At 44.6% G+C, this 20,524-nt stretch overlaps 1 protein-coding gene across 3 annotated transcripts in view; it reads left to right on the forward strand.

Moving 5' to 3' along the window:
- Window positions 1-19,111, forward strand: part of LOC123757847 (lachesin) — a 58,739-nt gene extending 39,628 nt beyond the window's left edge. For 2 of the 3 annotated variants that reach the window (XM_069338642.1, XM_069338643.1), the window contains exons 7-8: window positions 13,063-13,140; window positions 16,562-19,111. In XM_069338642.1, coding sequence (XP_069194743.1) covers window positions 13,063-13,140; window positions 16,562-16,743 — 260 coding nt within the window. In that variant the 3' untranslated portion in view covers window positions 16,744-19,111. The remainder of the gene's footprint in view (window positions 1-13,062; window positions 13,141-16,561) is intronic. The other variant, XM_069338644.1, reaches the window with a different exon arrangement.
- Window positions 19,112-20,524: the final 1,413 nt, after the last annotated feature.

Here is a 20,524-nt window from a genome sequence, read left to right on the forward strand (position 1 = left end):
CTATGTTTAGCTTATATATTATACAAAGTAATATATATACTGTAGATGATGTAATAAATCCAGAAGGAAAAACAGAGCTATGGAGAAAATAGAGTATTTTTTAAATGGACATACAAACCTCTACGACCACTATATATGGCAGTTATGTAGATCTACAACTGCTCTATGTGCCAGACAGCTCTACGACGACTCTAAGATATTGTAGAGTGCTCGACGAAGCCTCTATATAAGGGAGCGTAGTGTAATTAGAATGACACGCTCTAGTATGCCGGTTGGCCGTTGCTGTAGAGTTTATACCAGCTCCTCCTGTGTATGGTGTATAATACTGTTGTATGGAACAACAACGGTGTACAATACATAATACTACGAGTGTATGGAACAATTATCATGAACAAAGTAAAAGTAAATACCTGCTAACACGAACTACATAGACGCCAACAGCAAAATTGGGACTATTTTTTGTTCATATATATTTATTAAGTGTTATTGTGGGTGGGTTAATTATTCTGCATCAGTATCTCATTAGTCTGTTTGTTTATTTGATCCTTTTGAGTACAACTGTTTACATTGATGCATTGATTGACATTCATGCATCTGTCATCAATGTATTTTTTGTTCACAGAAATAACCTAAAACAGGTTTTAGGTTATTTTAGGTTATATTTTAGGTTGTTTTAGGTTATTTTTTTCCAATAATAACAACGATAACAATCATAATAATAGATATATCGGAGCACACCCGGGATTCGAACCCATTCCCATCCCCTCTCGGCTGACGAGACCCAGGGCGCTGGTTCGAATCTCCTGAGTGCTCGAAGGATTTTTCGCACTCACGATAACCCTAAATTATATAATACCATCAATAATAACATTAAATTATTATTATCTCTTTATTATGATCATTCTTGTTTTAAGATGGAGTAAAGAAGGCATATATATAATATATATATATATATATATATATATATATATATATATATATATATATATATATATATATATATATATATATATATGTCGTACCTAGTAGCCAGAACGCACTTCTCAGCCTACTATGCAAGGCCCGATTTGCCTAATAAGCCAAGTTTTCCTGAATTAATATATTTTCTCTAATTTTTTTTCTTATGAAATTATAAAGCTACCCATTTCATTATGTATGAGGTCAATTTTGTATTATTGGAGTTAAAATTAACGTAGATATATGACCGAACCTAACCAACCCTACCTAACCTAACCTAACCTATCTTTATAGGTTAGGTTGGGTTAGGTAGCCGAAAAAGATAGCTTAGGTTAGGTTAGGTAGGTTAGGTAGTCGAAAAAGAATTAATTCCTGAAAACTTGGCTTATTAGGCAAATCGGGCCTTGCATAGTAGGCTGAGAAGTGCGTTCTGGCTACTAGGTACGATATATATATATATATATATATATATATATATATATATATATATATATATATATATATATATATATATATATATATATATATATAAGATACAAGTATTAAGAACACAAGACATGTATTAGAACAGTCGCACAGAGTAGATGAGCTTCGTCTACATCTACGACGGTGTTGGTAGATTGTATGGTGATGATGGAGTAGGGGTAGAACATCTACCTCGATGAGCCCCTGTCAAGCAACCAGAGAATAAATTGTTGAAGCAACTAATCAAAAGGGAGAAGAACAAACAGTGAAGAACAGTGAGCTGTCAAGTTAATAACCAATCCCGTTGTTAGTGGAGGAAAGTGGATTAGTGCTGTGCACACAATCGTTGCTGCGAGGCAGACCACTTACTAATCACTAATCAATAAATAGGTCTAACTCCCCTATGGACCGGTCGGGATAGCGACGGTTCTTGCTCATTGCAGGTTCGATACTCGATGATTCAAGTGGTTAGGCAAAGTTCCTTCGCTTCGTTCTCATATCCCAGCTCCTTGTCCTCATATCCCAGCCCCTTGTCCTCATATCCCAGCCCCTTGTCCTCATATCCCAGCCCCCTTGTCCTCATATCCCAGCCCGTTGTCCTCATATCCCAGCAACCTTGTCCTCATACCCCAGCCTCTTGTCCTCATATCCCAGCCCCTTGTCCTCATATCCCAGCCCCCTTGTCCTCATATCCCAGCTCCATTGTCCTCATATCCCAGCCCCTTGTCCTCATATCCCAGCCCCTTGTCCTCATATCCCAGTCCCTTGTCCTCATATCCCAGCCCCTCGTCCTCATATCCAGTCCTAATTGCCCGTCCGACATCCTCATAATACAGCTCTTGCCTCGCCCTCATACACCTTCCAGAGTACTATACAGCTATACTTGCTCATCGCTTTCTCCTCATAATTACCTACGCTAATAAATAATTTTTTTATATAAACAAAATCCACTCTTCTGACACTGTTATCAACGGTAATGTGTTGCAAGAGCTGCGGTTTTATGTCGGGTCAATCATGTTAATATAATTGACCCGCATTCTAATTGATGTGATAATCAGTTTTTAATCTGGTCTTGACAAGCGCGTTGTTCATAATAGCAACGATGTATATTCATGCCTATAAAACTTGCTAAGCTGTGGGATGAATGATACAAATTGTGTCTCCTCTCAAAAAAATGGCTTTGATAATTGTAAGTTTTACTGGTCACTATGGCTGAGGACCTGGGGCCCAAGTTGGTACAATTGACCAGACCACACACTAGAAGGTGAAGGGACGACGACGTTTCGGTCCGTCCTCAGCCACGAGAGATTCACGTAACACGTATTGCACACGCCGCTCATGATATCATGTTAATGTCTGCCCCCCTCCCGTTGGGGTCATAGCACCCCTTTGATTAGATGACCTGAGCTGACTCAAGTATTTGTCTGCTCGCCGTTGTTGTTGTTTAAGATTCGCTACTTGGAACAAAATGTTCCAAGTAGCACAGGCTATGGTGAGCCCGTTGAGGACTTATTGTCTGCTCGTCATCCTGCACTGTCCCTGTGGCCTCCACGACCCACAGACACTAGTAGGAGAGTACGGTACAAGAGAAAGACTCCTGGCGGGTATCTGATCGCTGTACTTGCGTGTGTGTGTGTGTGCGTGTGTGTGTGTGTGTGCGTGTATGTACTCAACTACTTGTACTCGCCTAGTTGCACTTGCGAAGTATCAGCTTCAGTTTTTTTGCTTCGTCTCTCACCCTTCAATCGACTAGTCTACTGGTTTACAAGCCTGTTGGGCTATGTCTTACCTACATTTCAATCTGTGACGAGCACGCACGCGCACACACACACACACACACACACACACACACACACACACACACACACACACACACACACACACACACACACACACAGAGCGATGCGTCGTAAAAACCATTTGGTCTCTACCAAAGAAATCAACGAGCAAAAATAAGAGGTCCACATGACCGGAGTCAAAAGTTGTATGTTATCATCCTGACCTCCGTTTGTTATCATCCTGACCTCCGTTTGTTATCATCCTGACCTCCGTTTGTTATCATCCTGACCTCCGTTTCTTCAACAGCAGCTGAGAGTTCGTGTGTGTGTGCTGGGGTTCCCTCTCTTCCACTTTGTATTCTACACTCATACTACTCGAACATATTAAAAAATAAGAATTCAGATCCTTTACTCTTTGATCTTGTGTTGTCTATCTTTTCTAGTGTTGTAATGTTCAATATGTAGGTAATACCTGCCGATGCCTTAAGTACCGGTGAAGGCATCGGAATGTCTGTCAACACCCCGCGATGCGACGCACCAGAGAAACAAAGCAATTCAATAAAATCTGGCGAGTGAAGACTTGACATTTACTCAAGAACTGAACCAAATGTTAATAGTAAATATTTAAAGTGAAGTTGCAGGTGCACTACGACACGTTCTCAAAGATTTAAATATGAGAAAATCTAAAAAGATTACTTGCCCTCGAAGGTGGCCAGGGGGGGGGGAGGGGGGGAGGGGGGGGTTCCACCAGGGGCCTCCTCCAGGGACCTCCACCAGGGGCCTCCACCAGGGGCCTCCACCAGGGGCCTCCACCAGGGGGTCTCCACCAGGGGCCTCCACCAGGGGCCTCCACCAGGGACCTCCACCAGGGGCCTCCACCAGGGACCTCCACCAGGGACCTCCACCAGGGACCTCCACCAGGGGGTCTCCTCCAGGGACCTCCACCAGGGGCCTCCTCCAGGGACCTCCACCAGGGGCCTCCACCAGGGGCCTCCACCAGGAACCTCCACCAGGGGCCTCCACCAGGGGCCTCCACCAGGGGCCTCCACCAGGGGGTCTCCACCAGGGGGCCTCCACCAGGGACCTCCACCAGGGGCCTCCACCAGGGGCCTCCACCAGGGGCTTCCACCAGGGGCCTCCACCAGGGGCCTCCACCAGGGGGTCTCCACCAGGGGGTCTCCACCAGGAACCTCCACCAGGGGGTCTCCACCAGGGGGTCTCCACCAGGAACCTCCACCAGGGGCCTCCACCAGGGACCTCCACCAGGGGCCTCCACCAGGGGCCTCCACCAGGGGCCTCCACCAGGGGGTCTCCACCAGGGGGTCTCCACCAGGAACCTCCACCAGGGGCCTCCACCAGGGACCTCCACCAGGGGGTCTCCTCCAGGGACCTCCACCAGGGGCCTCCACCAGGGGCCTCCACCAGGGGGTCTCCACCAGGGGCCTCCACCAGGAACCTCCACCAGGGGCCTCCACCAGGGACCTCCACCAGGGGGTCTCCACCAGGGGCCTCCACCAGGGACCTCCACCAGGGGCCTCCACCAGGGGCCTCCACCAGGGGCCTCCACCAGGGGCCTCCACCAGGGGCCTCCTCCAGGGACCTCCACCAGGGGCCTCCACCAGGAACCTCCACCAGGGGCCTCCACCAGTAGCCTCCACCAGGGACCTCCACCAGTACACGTGTCACGCAGTCAGTCAAATAGATTATTTTCCTTGACCTGGTCCAATTATTTTCCTTGACCTGATTCCAGGCAAGTCACCTCTCCTGCTGTGTGTGTGTGTACCTCGTGTTTGGCCTCCTGCTCCCAGCTTCACTGCTTTGCACTCCCTTGAATTAGATTCTAATTGTTCCCCTTATTGGACGGATCACTTTCAGTTCCTCCAGCGATCATCTCGTAGTTTCTGACCGTCTACGTCCACGGGAATCGATCCTTCTTATAATTGTTGCGTTATCAGCAAACACTGAGAGGAGGAACCGTTGATAATACAGTCACAAGATACAGTCATATGTATCCACAACATTCACAATACAATAACATATCTACAACATTCACAATACAATAACATACATCTACAACATTCACAATACAATCACAAGATACATTAACATGAATCCATAACATTAACAAGACCGCCACAAATATACATTAACACGTATCCACAACATAAATTATGCATACGTTCACAATATATGCAAATTTACATACCACATACTTCTCACACCACGAACTCATAACCGGTGCATCATACAGTAGTGTCTTCCAGTAACCAAACGGAGCCACAACATGCAACAATACTATACATTCAGAATGGGCATTTGCTAATTCACAATCACAACATAAATTCGCATTATACATTTTTTACAATCTACGTTCTCAACATTGGGTTTAGAATATTCACATAAACATCTGTTTGGAGCGTACATTTACAATATCCCTTACCAACCTTTAAAAATAAACATACACATACAACATACATTCACGAAATAAACACCCACAAGACACATATACACATACACACCGCGGGCCAGCAGGAAGAGTCACCAACACAGCTGGACACGCTGGGGAAGAGGAGGAAGATCGAGGCGCGTCATACTGCAAAGTCTCTCTCACTTGATGCATGCATTTACTTTCCTTTTTTTTTAAGGTCTGAATGAAATATATATATAGTGAATACGTCTGATAGGTCAGACTTAAAAGTGGGGTGATGCGGGGACTGAATTAAAGGGCATTAGAACGTCACAGCTATTGGGTGTTACGTAATCCAGGAAGCTGTTCAACGTGTTCAACAGGGAGCTCACGGTGTTCAACACGGAGCTCGCGGTGTTCAACAGGGAGCTCACGGTGTTCAACAGGGAGCTCACGGTGTTCAACACGGAGCTCACGGTGTTCAACACGGAGCTCACGGTGTTCAACAGGGAGCTCACGGTGTTCAACACGGAGCTCACGGTGTTCAACAGGGAGCTCACGGTGTTCAACAGGGAGCTCACGGTGTTCAACAGGGAGCTCACGGTGTTCAACACGGAGCTCACGGTGTTCAACACGGAGCTCACGGTGTTCAACACGGAGCTCACGGTGTTCAACACGGAGCTCACGGTGTTCAACACGGAGCTCACGGTGTTCAACACGGAGCTCATGGTGTTCAACAGGGAGCTCACGGTGTTCAACACGGAGCTCACGGTGTTCAACACGGAGCTCACGGTGTTCAACACGGAGCTCACGGTGTTCAACACGGAGCTCATGGTGTTCAACAGGGAGCTCACGGTGTTCAACAGGGAGCTCACGGTGTTCAACACGGAGCTCACGGTGTTCAACACGGAGCTCACGGTGTTCAACACGGAGCTCATGGTGTTCAACACGGAGCTCACGGTGTTCAACAGGGAGCTCACGGTATTCAACAGGGAGCTCACGGTGTTCAACACGGAGCTCACGGTGTTCAACACAAGCTCATTGTGTTCAAAGTGCTAAATTTGTTCAATACGAAACACGCTGTTAACAACACTAATCTCGAAGTCTTCAACACCAATCTCGAAGTCTTCAACACCAATCTCGAAGTCTTCAACACCAATCTCAAAGTCTTCAACACCAATCTCGAAGTCTTCAACACCAATCTCGAAGTCTTCGACACTAATCTCAGTGTATTCAGCATGAAAGTCACGGTCCAACACGAGGTTGTATTTAATACAAAGCGCTCAGCATGAAACTCAGTGTATCATTATGTAGTTTTGTAATAGGAAAAACACGTCGAGTGCTTCGTTTTAAATGTTAAATTATGAACTTTTATAAATCCGCAAATATTAATGTTCGGATTGTTTAAGGTGCTTTTGTCAAACAATTTTGTTCATAAGTAATGTTTGTATTAAGTTTAATTAATCCAGTTTAATGATTTGTTGTTTATCCCGCGATAAGGCTTGTTTACTCTGTTTGTGTGTGTGTCAATGTCTGTAGAAGTTGTAATGAGTTTATAGCATGCATGACAAATTGTGTGTGTGTGTATTCACCTAGTTGTGCTTGCGGGGGTTGAGCTCTGCTCTTTCGGTCCGCCTCTCAACTGTTTCTACTACTACTATTTTTTTTTCTTTCCCCACACCACACACACACACACACACACACACCAGGAAGCAGCCCGTGACAGCTGACTAACTCCCAGGTACAAATTTACTGCTTGGTAACAGGGGCATAGGGTAAAAGAAACTCTGCCCATCGTTTCTCGCCGGCGTTCGGGATCGAACCCGGGACCACAGGATCACGTGCCCAGCATGCTGTCCGCTCGGCCGGCCGGCTCCGTGTGTGTGTGTACTCACCTATTTGTGCTTGCAGGATCGAGCATTGACGCTTGGATCCCGCCTTTCTAGCCATCGGTTGTTTACAGCAATGACTCTTGTCCCATTTCCCTATCATATCTAGTCTTAAAATTATGAATAGAGTTTGCTTCCACAACCTGCTCCGTATGTGCATTCCATTTTTCCAGTACTCTCATGCTAAAAGAAAACTTCTTAACATCTCTGTGACTCATTTGATTTTCCAGCTTCCACCCATGTCCCCTCGTTCTGTTACTATTACGTGTGAACATTTCGTCTATTTCCACTTTGTCAATTCCCCTGAGTATTTTATACGTTCCTATCATATCCCCCCCCCCCTCTCCCTTCTTTTTTCTAGTGCCGTAAGGTTCAGTTCCTTCAGGCGCTCTTCATATCCCATCCCTCGTAACTCTGGAACAAGCCTCGTCGCAAACTTCTGAACCTTTTCCAGTTTCCTTATGTGTTTCTTCAGGTGGGGACTCCATGATGGCGTTGCATACTCTAAGACTGGTCTCACGTAGGCAGTGTAAAGCGCCCTGAAGGCCTCCTCACTTAGGTTTCTGAATGATGTTCTAACTTTTGCAAGTGTAGAGTACGCTGCTGTTGTTATCCTATTTATATGTTCTTCAGGAGTTAGATTAGGTGTTACGTCCACGCCCAGGTCTCTTTCTCGCGTCGTCACAGGTAGGCAGTTCCCCTTCATTGTGAACTGTCCCTTTGGTCTCCTATCACCTGATCGCATTTCCATAACTTTACATTTACTCGTGTTGAATTCCAGTAGCCATTTCTCTGACCATCTCTGCAACCTGTCCAGGTCCTCCTGGAGGATCCAACAATGTCACAAGTTGGTATCGAATATATATATATATATTCGAATCCTCGTCACGGCCCTTGTGGATTTGTTTATGTCACAACTCTTCTCATTAGTTTTGCGTCATCCGCGAACATTGACATGTAGGATTTCACTCCTGTAAACATATCATTTACGTAAATTAGAAATAGAGTTGGTCCCAGCACCGATCCTTGCGGTACTCCTCTCGTTACTGTTCGCCAGTCCGACTTCTCGCCCCTTACCATTACTCTCTGACTCCTTCATGTTAGGTAGTTCCTTACTCATGCTAGGGCTTTTCCGCTTACTCCTGCCTGCCTCTCCAGTTTGAATAGCAGTCTCATGTGCGCTACTATATCAAAGGCCTTTTGGCAGTCTAGAAATATGCAGTCTATCCAACCTTCTCTGTCCTGCCTTATCCTCGTTATTTTATCATAGAATCCCAAAAGGCTTGTTAGGCATGATTCTCCTGTCCAGAACCCATGTTGGTGTTTGTTCACAAACCTAATGTTCTCCAGGTGTGCAACCAGTCTTAGCCTAATTATTCTTTCAAGTATTTTACAGGGTATGCTTGTCAGTGATACAGGTCTATAGTTAAGTGCCTCCTCCCTATCACCTTTCTTGAAAATCGGTACAACATTTGCCCTCTTCCAGCAATTGGGCAATTCACCCGACATAAGTGATTCATTAAGGATCCTTGCCAGAGGTATACTGAGGGCCTGCGCTGCCTCTTTTAGTATCCACGAGGATACTTTGTCTGATCCAACCGCTTTAGTTGCATCCAGTGTTGTCAACTGTTTCATTAGCTCCTCTGCTATCATCTCTATATCTGATATAGTCTTTCATTTAGGGGTAATCTCTTCTAACAATGGGAGCTGCTCAGGCTCGGTTTTGTGAACACTCCATGGAAACTCGCATTTAGTGCCTCGCAGATTTCCTTGTCACGTTTTGAACTCCAGTAGCCATTTCTATGACCATGTCTGCAACCTGTTCAAGTCCTCTTGGAGGATCCTGCAATACTCATCTGTCACAACTTTCTCATCAACTTTGCGTCATCCGCGAACATCGACATGTAAGATTCTACTCCTGTAAACATGTCGCTAACGTATATTAGGAATAGAATTTATATTTCTAACAGAAATATGTGTGTACTCACCTAGTTGAGCTCTGGCTGTTTGGTCCCGCCTTTCAACTGTCAATCAACTGATGTACAGATTCCTGAGCCTACTGGGCTCTATCATATCTACATTTGAAGCTGTGTATGGAGTCAGCCTCCACCACATCACTGCATAATGCATTCCATCCGTTGTGTGTGTGTGTGTGTGTGTGTGTGTGTATGTGTGTGTGTGTGTGTGTATGTGTGTGTGTGTGTGTGTGTGTGTGTGTGTGTGTGTGTGTGTGTGTGTGTGTGTGTGTGTGTGTGTGTGTGTGTGCACGCGTATATTTCGCCAAACAAGTGTCGTTCTCTTGTTCCCTTCATTAACACCGTTGTTGTTGTTGTTTAAGATTCAGGTACTGAGAACAAAAAGTTGCAAGTAGCACGGGGTATGGTGAGCCCGTAGTGGAGTTACATGGCACAGGAGCGGGGCTGTAATGAACACCGATAAACACGATAATTTATAAGAGAGAGAGAGAGAGAGAGAGAGAGAGAGAGAGAGAGAGAGAGAGAGAGAGAGAGAGAGAGAGAGAGAGAGAGAGAGAGAGAGAGAGAGAGAGAGAGAGAGAGAGAGAGAATGACAATAATAATCTATCGTTAATTAGTCTCACATTTATCACCATACACAAGTGGATCGACGAAAAAAGTATATACAACATCGAAAAAAAGATCTAAAGACTTGAAAATGTCCATAATTAGCTCGTCTCCTTATTTCCACACTTCTCAGCGTTCAGACGAAATCGAATTTTTCTCATCATATTTCACATTTTTCTTGAGTGTAAAACACCGTATGACAGCTCTCACAGACCTAACTTAGTGACGTCCTTGGGGGCTTTGTGTGTGGAATGAGCCGGTGATGAGTAGTCGAGATCCTAGAAGACGATGGCAATGATTTGGGTGTTGTGCACCTCACATACCTGTGAGGTGCACAGTATGAGGTGTGTTGTGCACCGGTGCTGCTACCCTAGTCTATGTGAGGGGGGGTTCCTCTAGTCTATGTGAGGGGTTTCCTCCAATCTATGTCAGGGGGGTTCCTCCAATCTATGTAAGGGGGGGTTCCTCTAGTCTATGTAAGGGGGGGTTCCTCTAGTCTATGTGAGGGGTTTCCTCCAATCTATGTCAGGGGGTTTCCTCCAATCTATGTAAGGGGGGGTTCCTCTAGTCTATGTAAGGGGGGTTCCTCTAGTCTATGTGAGGGGCTATCTATCCTCTAGATTCAACTACAACCCCCAATTTGTATCGTGCAACTTTCCCACGCTTCCTGCGGATCAGCCAAACTATTGGCCGGAGTGTGGTGACCTTCAGTGGTGACCTTCAGTGGTGACCTTCAGTGGTGACCTTCAGTGGTGACCTTCAGTGGTGACCTTCAGTGGTGACCTTCGTAGATTTTCTTCAGACAGTGGCAACGTGGGTGGCTGTGGTGCGTCGAAGACCCCCGGTTCGAGTCCTATACTCAGACGCGTCCGCGTTGTTCAGTTGATGTTCAGTCGAAATTTTGTAATGTCAACGTTGATATAATGGCAGTATTGTCTTCCTTCTTATCCGCGCCTACATAAAGCAAAGCTCCTTTATGTATATGGCTATACAATGTATTTCGAAAAAGGTGTATTTTGTATACAATATTTTCTAGGAACATTTTAAGATAGTATATCACCACGATCAATTCTCGTATATTGGGAACATTTTAATATTGTATAGCGGTAGATTGTATAATACAAGGAGAGTGGTGTATGATATGTAAGGTTGAATTATAGCGCCTCATTTAGCCCCCTTTTCATATTATAGCTTCCTGGCTATAATTTCTACTAAAACTTCAACGGCTGGAAAGTTCCCTAAAAAATTATCAAATAGAGGCGTTCGTTCCTCATTTTTATCGTACTTCATAAAGGCGGCTCGGTGAACTATAGCTCCCCCCCCCCCTCTCCCTTCTCTCTCTCTCCCTTCTCTCTCTGTCTCTGTCTCTGTCTCTCTCTCTCTCTCTCTCTCTCTCTCTCTCTCTCTCTCTCTCTCTCTCTCTCTCTCTCTCTCTCTCTCCCTTCTCTCTCTGTCTCTGTCTCTCTCTCTCTCTCTCTCTCTCTCTCTCTCTCTCTCTCTCTCTGTCTCTCTCTCTCTCTCTCTCTCTCTCTCTCTCTCTGTCTCTCTCTCTCTCTGTCTCTCTCTCTCTCTCTCTCTCTCTGTCTCACACACACACACACACACACACACACACACACACACACACACACACACACACACACATTCTCTTCATAATTACTTTATATTTTTATCTTCTATTTCAGTACCTATTTCATTTTTTTTTTAACGCTTTTGTTCCTCTGTTTCTTACTCTCTTGTTTCTGTTTTCCTATTTCCACCTCTGCCGTTTTCTTTTTATTGGTTCCATAACCTGTTTTTCCTCTCCTCTTCCTGTTTCTCTTCTTCATACGTTCAGGTTGACGTTCAATCCCCGACCGTCCAAGTGTTTGGGCACCATATCCTTTCCCCGTTCCATCCTAAGTTCCTTATCCTGACCCCTTCCAAGTGCTATATAGGTGTAATGACTTGACGCTTTCCCCTGAACATTCCCTTCCCTTCTCTTCCTAATACTCCTCTACTGCTGCTGCTCCTCCTCCTCCTCCTCTCCACCCGTGATCAGACCGACCCTATGTACGGCCTTTTTTAGGGGAGGGAAAAACAGACGCGACAGAGAATTTTTCATGGGAATCGCAGCTCATCACTTAGACTTGGATCCTGTGTTGTTGATCCCCCACTTACTGCTTACGGGAGGGTGTGAGGGAGGGTGTGTGAGGGAGGGTGTGTGAGGGAGGGTGTGTGAGGGAGGGTGTGAGGGAGGGTGTGAGGGAGGGTGTGAGGAAGACTTGATAATTGAGCTGTGGGAGATACAAAAACAAAAGGTTGTGTTGTGGTGATGGTGAGGGTGGGATGATGAGGGAGGTGGTGATAGTGAGGAGGACGAGGGGGGAGGACTGGTGAGGAAGGAAGGAAGGATGGAGGGAAGTGTGTTAGTATGAGAGAGAGAGAGGAAGGGATTCGTGCACTGAGTTTCGATCAATGGATGATAGAGGGACTTTGCTGTGGTTGAGACAATTTTTGTAGGTCTTGTAGTTTGGTCCATTCCTCTATTTCTCTCCCTCACCCCTCCCTCCCTCCCTCACACCCTTCCTCCTTCCCTCCCTCACCTCCTCCAATGGTGGTCACTGCTGTGGTTCCTGTAGCTGTGGTCGAGTGATTACTTTGATCTCTTGTTGTTGTAGTATTGGCTTTACCGTACTAGTGAAAGCTACTGCTGTGACTTATCCTAGTTTATGAGTGACAACATCTCTTTCACTCTCACTTCTCCATACTTCCTCCCATTATTTCTTCCATCAATCTCTATCTTTCTCTCCTGGTACACTTATTCTCAGCCTCTTTTATCACTCATTTATCTCCTCTTTTCCCTCTCTCGCTTCCTGTTCTATTCCACATCTCTTTGTTCCCGTCTGCTAGAGACCCCCACAGTGTTACCAAGTCCTCTCTCTTCCCCCACACCAAGCTCCCTCAGTGTTACCAAGTGCGTCATTAGCCGTTGTCTCTCCCAGGCCCGAACTCGTGGCGGACGGGCGAGGCGGTGAACGAAGTGTATTCCGAGGTGGACGTTGTCTTCAGAGAAAAAGACTGTAAGTATGTAGGTGTGTGCGAGAGAGAGAGAGAGAGAGAGAGAGAGAGAGAGAGAGAGAGAGAGAGAGAGAGAGAGAGAGAGAGAGAGAGAGAGAGAGAGAGAGGGAGGGATGTGTGTGTGTGCACTTACCTAGTTGTGCTTATGGGGGTCGAGCTTTGGCTCTTTGGTCCCGCCTCTTAACTGTCAATCAACTGGTGTACAGATTCCTGAGCCTACTGGGCTCTATCATATCTACATTTGAAACTGTGTATGGAGTCAGCCTCCACCACATTACTGCCTGATTCATTCCACCTGTTAACTACTCTTGACACTGAAAAGTTTTTTCTAACGATCCTGTCGCTCATTGGAGTACTCAGTTTCCACCTGTGTTTCCTTGTTCGCATACCACCCGTGTTAAACAATTTATCTTTATCTACCCTGTCAATTCCTCTGAGAATTTTGTAGGTAGTAATCGTATCTCCCCTAACTCCTCTGTCTTTCAGTATCGTGAGGTTCAGTTCCAGTAATCTTTCCTCATAACTCATTCCTCTCAACTTGGGGACTAGCTTAGTGAACCGCTGAACCTTTTCTGACTTCGTTTTGTGTTTGACTAGATGAGGACGCCACGCTGGAGCCGCATATTCCAGTATTGGTCTGACATATGTGGTATACAAGGTTCTGAATGATTCCTTATACAAGTTTCTGAAGGCAGTTCTTATGTTCGCCAGCCTTACATACGCCGCTGATGTTGTCATTTTGATGTGACGTTCAGGGAACAGGTCTGGTGTGATATCAACCCCCAGATCTTTCTCTCGTCCTGACTCCTGAAGAATTTCTTCTCCCAGCTGGTACCTTGTGTTTGGCCTCCTGCTCCTTAAGCCTATCTTCATCACTTTTCACTTGCTCGAGTTAAACTCTAGTAGCTATTTGTTGGATCATTCCTTCAGTCTGTCCAGGTCATCCTGTAGCCTCTTGCTGTCCTCCTCTTTCTTAATCATTCTTATAATTTTAGCATCATCAGCAAACATTGAGGGGAATGAGTCTATACCTTCTGAGAGATCATTCACGCATATCAGAAACAGAATAGGTCCCAGTGCAGAACCCTGCAGGACTCCGCTGGTGACTTCACGCTAGTCTGAGGTCTCACCATTCACTTTGTCTTTATCATTATTATTATTTTCTACCACAGACGTGGCCACACATTTACAATGCTAATCAGCATATATACATTTTGTTCAGTCTTCCATGGACAGGGTTAGAGATCTGTTAAACATATAGTTCAGTGATTAATTGAACAATCAACCACAGGTGACTGTAGTGCTTTTAAAACGCTAATCTAACCTACATACATAAATACATAAATACGCAGATTCACGTCTGTCCTACATAAACAGTGTTCGAGGTGTCTTTTTACAGTGTCATTAATGTGCGTTTACAAAGGTGAAATGCAATTCTGACCCGCTTTCACATATCCTGTATACACACATACATTATATAATATATATGTCGTACCTAGTAGCCAGAACGCACTTCTCAGCCTACTATGCAAGGCCCGATTTGCCTAATAAGCCAAGTTTTCATGAATTAATAGTTTTTCGACAACCTAACCTACCTAACCTAACCTAACATTTTCGGCTACCTAACCTAACCTAACCTATAAAGATAGGTTAGGTTAGGTTAGGTAGGGTTGGTTAGGTTCGGTCATATATCTGCATTAATTTTAACTCCAATAAAAAAAATTGACCTCATAAATAATGAAATGGGTAGCTTTATCATTTCATAAGAAAAAAATTAGAGAAAATATATTTATTCAGGAAAACTTGGCTTATTAGGCAAATCGGGCCTTGCATAGTAGGCTGAGAAGTGCGTTCTGGCTACTAGGTACGACATATATATATATATATATATATATATATATATATATATATATATATATATATATATATATATACACACACACACACACACACACACACACACACACACACACACACACACACACACACACACACACACACACACACACACACACACACACGTAAACAGTAGATAACACAAGAAACTCTTCTCCTGTGAGGGATTCGAACCATGGAAAGCCAGGTGCATGACACACCACTGACATGACGAGTACTCTAGACCACTGCACCACACAATGCAGTGGTCATGACCAGTACAGTACTGGTCATGTCAATGATGTGTCAGGCACCTGGCTTTTCATGGTTCGAATCCCTCACAGGAGAAGAGTTTCCTGTGAATATATATATAATATTCACATACATTTATGTCTCTCCTACTTTGACAGGGTAAGATATCTCCTATAGAAATTAGTGTGTTATTAAGCACTTAACCACTGAAGGTGATTAATTAAGATGCTTTAAAAGCTCAGGTTATAGTTACATCATATTCATTGTATAACTGATTCATTACATAGTCCATCTTGGGTACAAGTCCAATATATCATCAAGTGTTCCAGTATTGACATAGTATTTACAGAGTTCATTATATCTCAGCCCAGGAGGGCGAAAGTCAGTCAATATGGGACATGTTACAATATAATGTTCAAGGGAGTGCATGTTTTCTCTTTCACAAAGTTAACACATTGTGTACTCGACAATTGGGGTGTGAGAGAGCTTCTTCTTTCTTGAGTTGGTTATCTTGAGTTGATTTCGGGGCTTTAGTGTCCCCGCGGCCCGGTCCTCGACCAGGCCTTCACCCCCCAGGCAGCAGCCCGTGACAGCTGGCTAACTCCCAGGTACCTATTTACTGCTAGGTAACAGGGGCATAGGGTGAAAGAAACTCTGCCCATCGTTTCTCGCCGGCGCCTGGGATCGAACCCGGGACCACAGGATCACGTGTACAGTGTGCTGTCCGCTCGACCGGCCGGCTCCCAGATACGTCTATATCCCAGGCGTATTCTGGCCACTATAACATCACATTGCCGAGTTCTTGCTCTATTAGTCCCATATGTGAATGTCTCCTCACGGTATTTATCGTAATGCTTAATGCTACAACCTTCAGGTCTTTGTGAATTTGTTAGGTCGGTGAGATATTCATTAGATATTTAAGTATTCTCTTTGTCACTGCTAATGAAACACCCATATCAATTTCTACCACTGGTTTTCTAAACTGAGGTGTGTGTGTGTGTGTGTGTGTGTGTGTGTGTGTGTGTGTGTGTGTGTGTGTGTGTGTGTGTGTGTGTGTGTGTGTGGTGTGTGTGTGTTTTAGTTATTTTTTTATTTGCAAATTTGGTGTTAATTCATCGTATTTTGATTTGTATTTATCTTTTAATTTATGGTGTTAATGTGTAATGTAGGCAACAGAGAAGCCTTGGAAGTGTTTATATAAATATGTAAATAAGTTTACACACATTCATCAACTATGAAATCTAAAACCCGCTTCCTGACAGTTAATATCGTCTCTCTCTCTGTTTGTTCCTCTAGACAGCCACTCGAAGGACTCGCCCGGTGGGACTGACAAGGGGTCTTCATACGACCATTCCTTCAGCTACGACTCTGGGGCGACGACGCCAGCGGCGGGACGACGAGGACGAGGACACGACCTGTTCTTCGTCATCTGCGCGGCGCTTCTCAACTTCGCGGCAGCGGCGGCGGGGGGACTATGATAGTCGCGTCCTCGATCAGACCCTTTCCACCCGCCCCTCGGACGTCCTTCCGCCAAAACTCGACCAGACCAGCCCCTTGCATGTGTCTCCGGGCTCCCCGTGTCGCCGCTGTAATCATCACCTGTTGCAAGGAACACTCATCACTTTTAACTCGTCAGAGAAGCCCACAAGTCGGCCCCGTGTCTGAGTCCCTACACACACACACCGGCGGCGGCAGCGACAGTGTTCACCACACTGTGACAATCAGGTTATAAAGGATGTTGACCTTTGGTTTTTGTTCCTAAGCTGGAGTCACCGCAAGAGCTGTTTTTTTTTAACCACTATATGCTTTTTAAACCATGTTGACTATTTAGAGTTATTTGAGTGTGTGATTTGGTGGCCGTAGCCGCGAGTCTGTGCTCTGCTAGCGTTTGTACCAAGTCATGCATCATCGCTATATCATTATAGCTGGCCATGTATCATCATACCAGGCCCTGTATAATGATACCAGGTCGTGTATCATCATACCAGTCCACGCATCCTTATATCTGGTCCATGTTTCATTATATCTGGCCACGTTTCATTATATCTGGTTATGTATTATTATACCAGGCATATTACATCATCATAGCAGGCCATGTATCATCATGCCAGGTCTTGTATCGCCATGCCAGTCATGTATCATGATACTAAGCTATGTATCATCATACCAGGCCCTGTATCATCATACCAGGCCCTGTATCATTTGAAACACATCTGTATTTCCTAGCTGCTTTGGTCTTCAAATAGTTTTAACGAGTCTCCAGTATATGTCTGCCTCTGACTATATGGCTCCTGTAACATAGCATTTTAATCAGAATATAGATATTGTAACACAGAATTTTTGAACAGGTTATATACAGTTAGTGTGACGCCGCCATTTTCATAGGTGGAGTCATATGTTTCGTCATTAAGTCTGATGTCTTGGAGGGCGTGTTCTGTACCACATGTGGACTGTACCTGTAGCATGCCTTATATACCTGACTCTGTATTTACATACACACCTGACTCAATACATGCATTCTGAACATACCTGACTCCGTATCCTGCAGATACGCGTGTCTACATATATGACTACGTATCTTAATACATAACCACCTACACGCCTGACTCTATATCTGGCAGAGACACTTGTCTATGCATGCCTAATGCACACTATTACCAGGCATCATAACCCTAATAGCAGGCCCTAATACCCCCCTAATACCCGGCTGCATACTACACCCTCATACCCATACCTAATACACTTAACCATCTACCACAGGTGCAGTACACGTGTCATCCTGCTACAGGTACAGTCTCACCTCTGCCCTCATATGCGCGTGCCAACTGTGAGCTCTGTACATAGCCACACTTTTCAAGAGACTCCCTCGCCCTTTCGTGCTGTCCACATTGTTGATCTGCCACAGTCAACTATAGCGGATACCGACAGGTGTCCCCCCCCCCCCCATGGACGCTCCCCTACGTTTCATGGGACAAATGCCACTAGGTCATCACTATACAGACCTACATTACAACGTCTACTTTACGCCCCGAGAATGCCACTTGTATCGACAGATGGCAAACCAAGAATGGTGGTAGTTAGTGGCGTATATATTGTGCCAAGGTTTGGGGGGTACTACACCTCCTTCCCCACCACTGTTATTCATATAGCTTTACTTGTAATCTCTTCACGTTGTTCTTGAATAGTACTAGCTCATCGCCGCGCCCGTCTGGTGAGGAGAGGAAGGCCTTCCGGTCCTCTTCAGTCACCTCCGGTAGCCACTCCGTCAGAAGGAATCGATCTCAGAATTGACTCGGAATAGAGGAATGGATCTCTTATCTAAGGAATATCTTACCCCCAAGGAATGTACTCACTTTCGAGGCAGGTGTCGCCTTAGACGTGTCATGTGTCATGGTGGTCCTGTGTAAGACCTGAGGGTGTGTCATGTGTCATGGTGGTCTCGTGTGAGACCTGAGGTTGTGTCATGTGTCATGGTGGTCCCGTGTAGGACCTGAGGGCGTGGTCAGCCCTGAGTCTGTAAGCTCAGCACCTCTCATGACTTACACTACTAGCTCACTACTTAATGACCACGTTACAGTGACCACTGACCACGTTACAGTGTACGCATCACTATAGCCAGAAATACGGTGATCCTGGTTATTTTGACCCCCTTCCCCCCCCCTCTGGGGGTGACAGAGTACGATCACAGTAGCCAGAGTGTGTATTCCTTGCCTCCGTCATCTCACCACAGGTATATATAGTGTGTAAAGAGTAACTGTACATAGATATAATATATATATATATACCTATCACTTCTATGTTGTTATTAAGCATCAAATAAATGAGACGAGGAACACCCCCCCCCCCCCTCCTGAGTGTCATTCTTACCTAAGGTACGTGTTATTATAGCTGCGTGACGCAAGATTGGTGTTATTATAGCTGCGTGACGCAAGATTGGTGTTATTATAGCTGCGTGACGCAAGATTGGTGTTATTATAGCTGCGTGACGCAAGATTGGTGTTATTATAGCTGCGTGACGCAAAATTGGTGTTATTATAGCTGCGTGACGCAAAATTGGTGTTATTATGGCTGCGTGACGCAAGGAGACTGGTGTTAATAGGAAGTGCTAAGACTGTCACACTCTCTGAGAGATATTAAGTTAGACACTCTCTGAGAGATATTAAGTTAGACACTCTCTGAGAGATATTAAGTTAGACACTCTCTGAGAGATATTAAGTTAGACACTCTCTGAGAGATATTAAGTTAGACACTCTCTGAGAGATATTAAGTTAGACACTCTCTGAGAGATATTAAGTTAGACACTCTCTGAGAGATATTAAAATGTCTTCTAGGGATAAAGAAAATCCACAGTAAGCAAGAACAGAGATGGTAGATAAAGATTTAACTTAAACCTCGATATTTTATAAACTATTATACATTATATGAAAGTTTACAGTTTACAATTGAATATACATTGACACTGGACTAACAAGTTGCAAAACTTAGCTGGCTAAGTTAATAGGGACCGGTAAGTTAATATCAACCATTCAAAAGCATTTTTCATAAACGATTGTGCATTTATCTGGGAAAGTTGACAGTTTATTCGCGATAACATTTATTCTGACTTTCAGGTCTCTAAGAGCATCAGAAAACTTTACAAGTAAATAAATAAATAAATAAATATGTTTATTCAGGTAAGGTACATACATACAAGTGATGTTACATTAATGGATTGATATATAGATAGAGCTAGTACATACAATGCCTAAAGCCACTATTACGCAATGCGTTTTGGGCAAAACCATTCAAGTGGTCCCCTTTGAGGATATAATAGACCCCAGATGCTTTTCAAAATCTTTGGTATTCTGAAATTACTCTGCCTAGTAATTTTAGGTTTGGGAACTAGCTGAAACGTGTCCTGTGAATTATAAAAGCAACCAAAGCGCATTTGATTAGGATTAAGTCGGATTAAAGTCGGATTCGTATTATAGTTGATTGGATTAAGTTGGAGTCGGATTAAACGTAAGGGTGTATTCTGCTCTCTATCTTTCACATACTTTTTTATCGTTTTCCGTGAACTGTTCGACGGTTGGGAGTAGAACTAGATCATCAGCCTAACAGGGAAAACATTTGCCTTAGCTCTTAACTCTTAACTCAACAAGCTTAACTTAACAAGCTCTTAACTTGCCTGGCTCTTAACTCTTTAAACAAAGGGGCAAAACGGCAAATAATATAGAACCAAAAACAGCACTTTGCTTGACCCCATATTCAGGCAGACAT

The sequence above is a fragment of the Procambarus clarkii genome, chromosome 40, assembly GCF_040958095.1.
Source record: "Procambarus clarkii isolate CNS0578487 chromosome 40, FALCON_Pclarkii_2.0, whole genome shotgun sequence".
NCBI classification, from domain to species: Eukaryota; Metazoa; Arthropoda; class Malacostraca; order Decapoda; family Cambaridae; genus Procambarus; species Procambarus clarkii.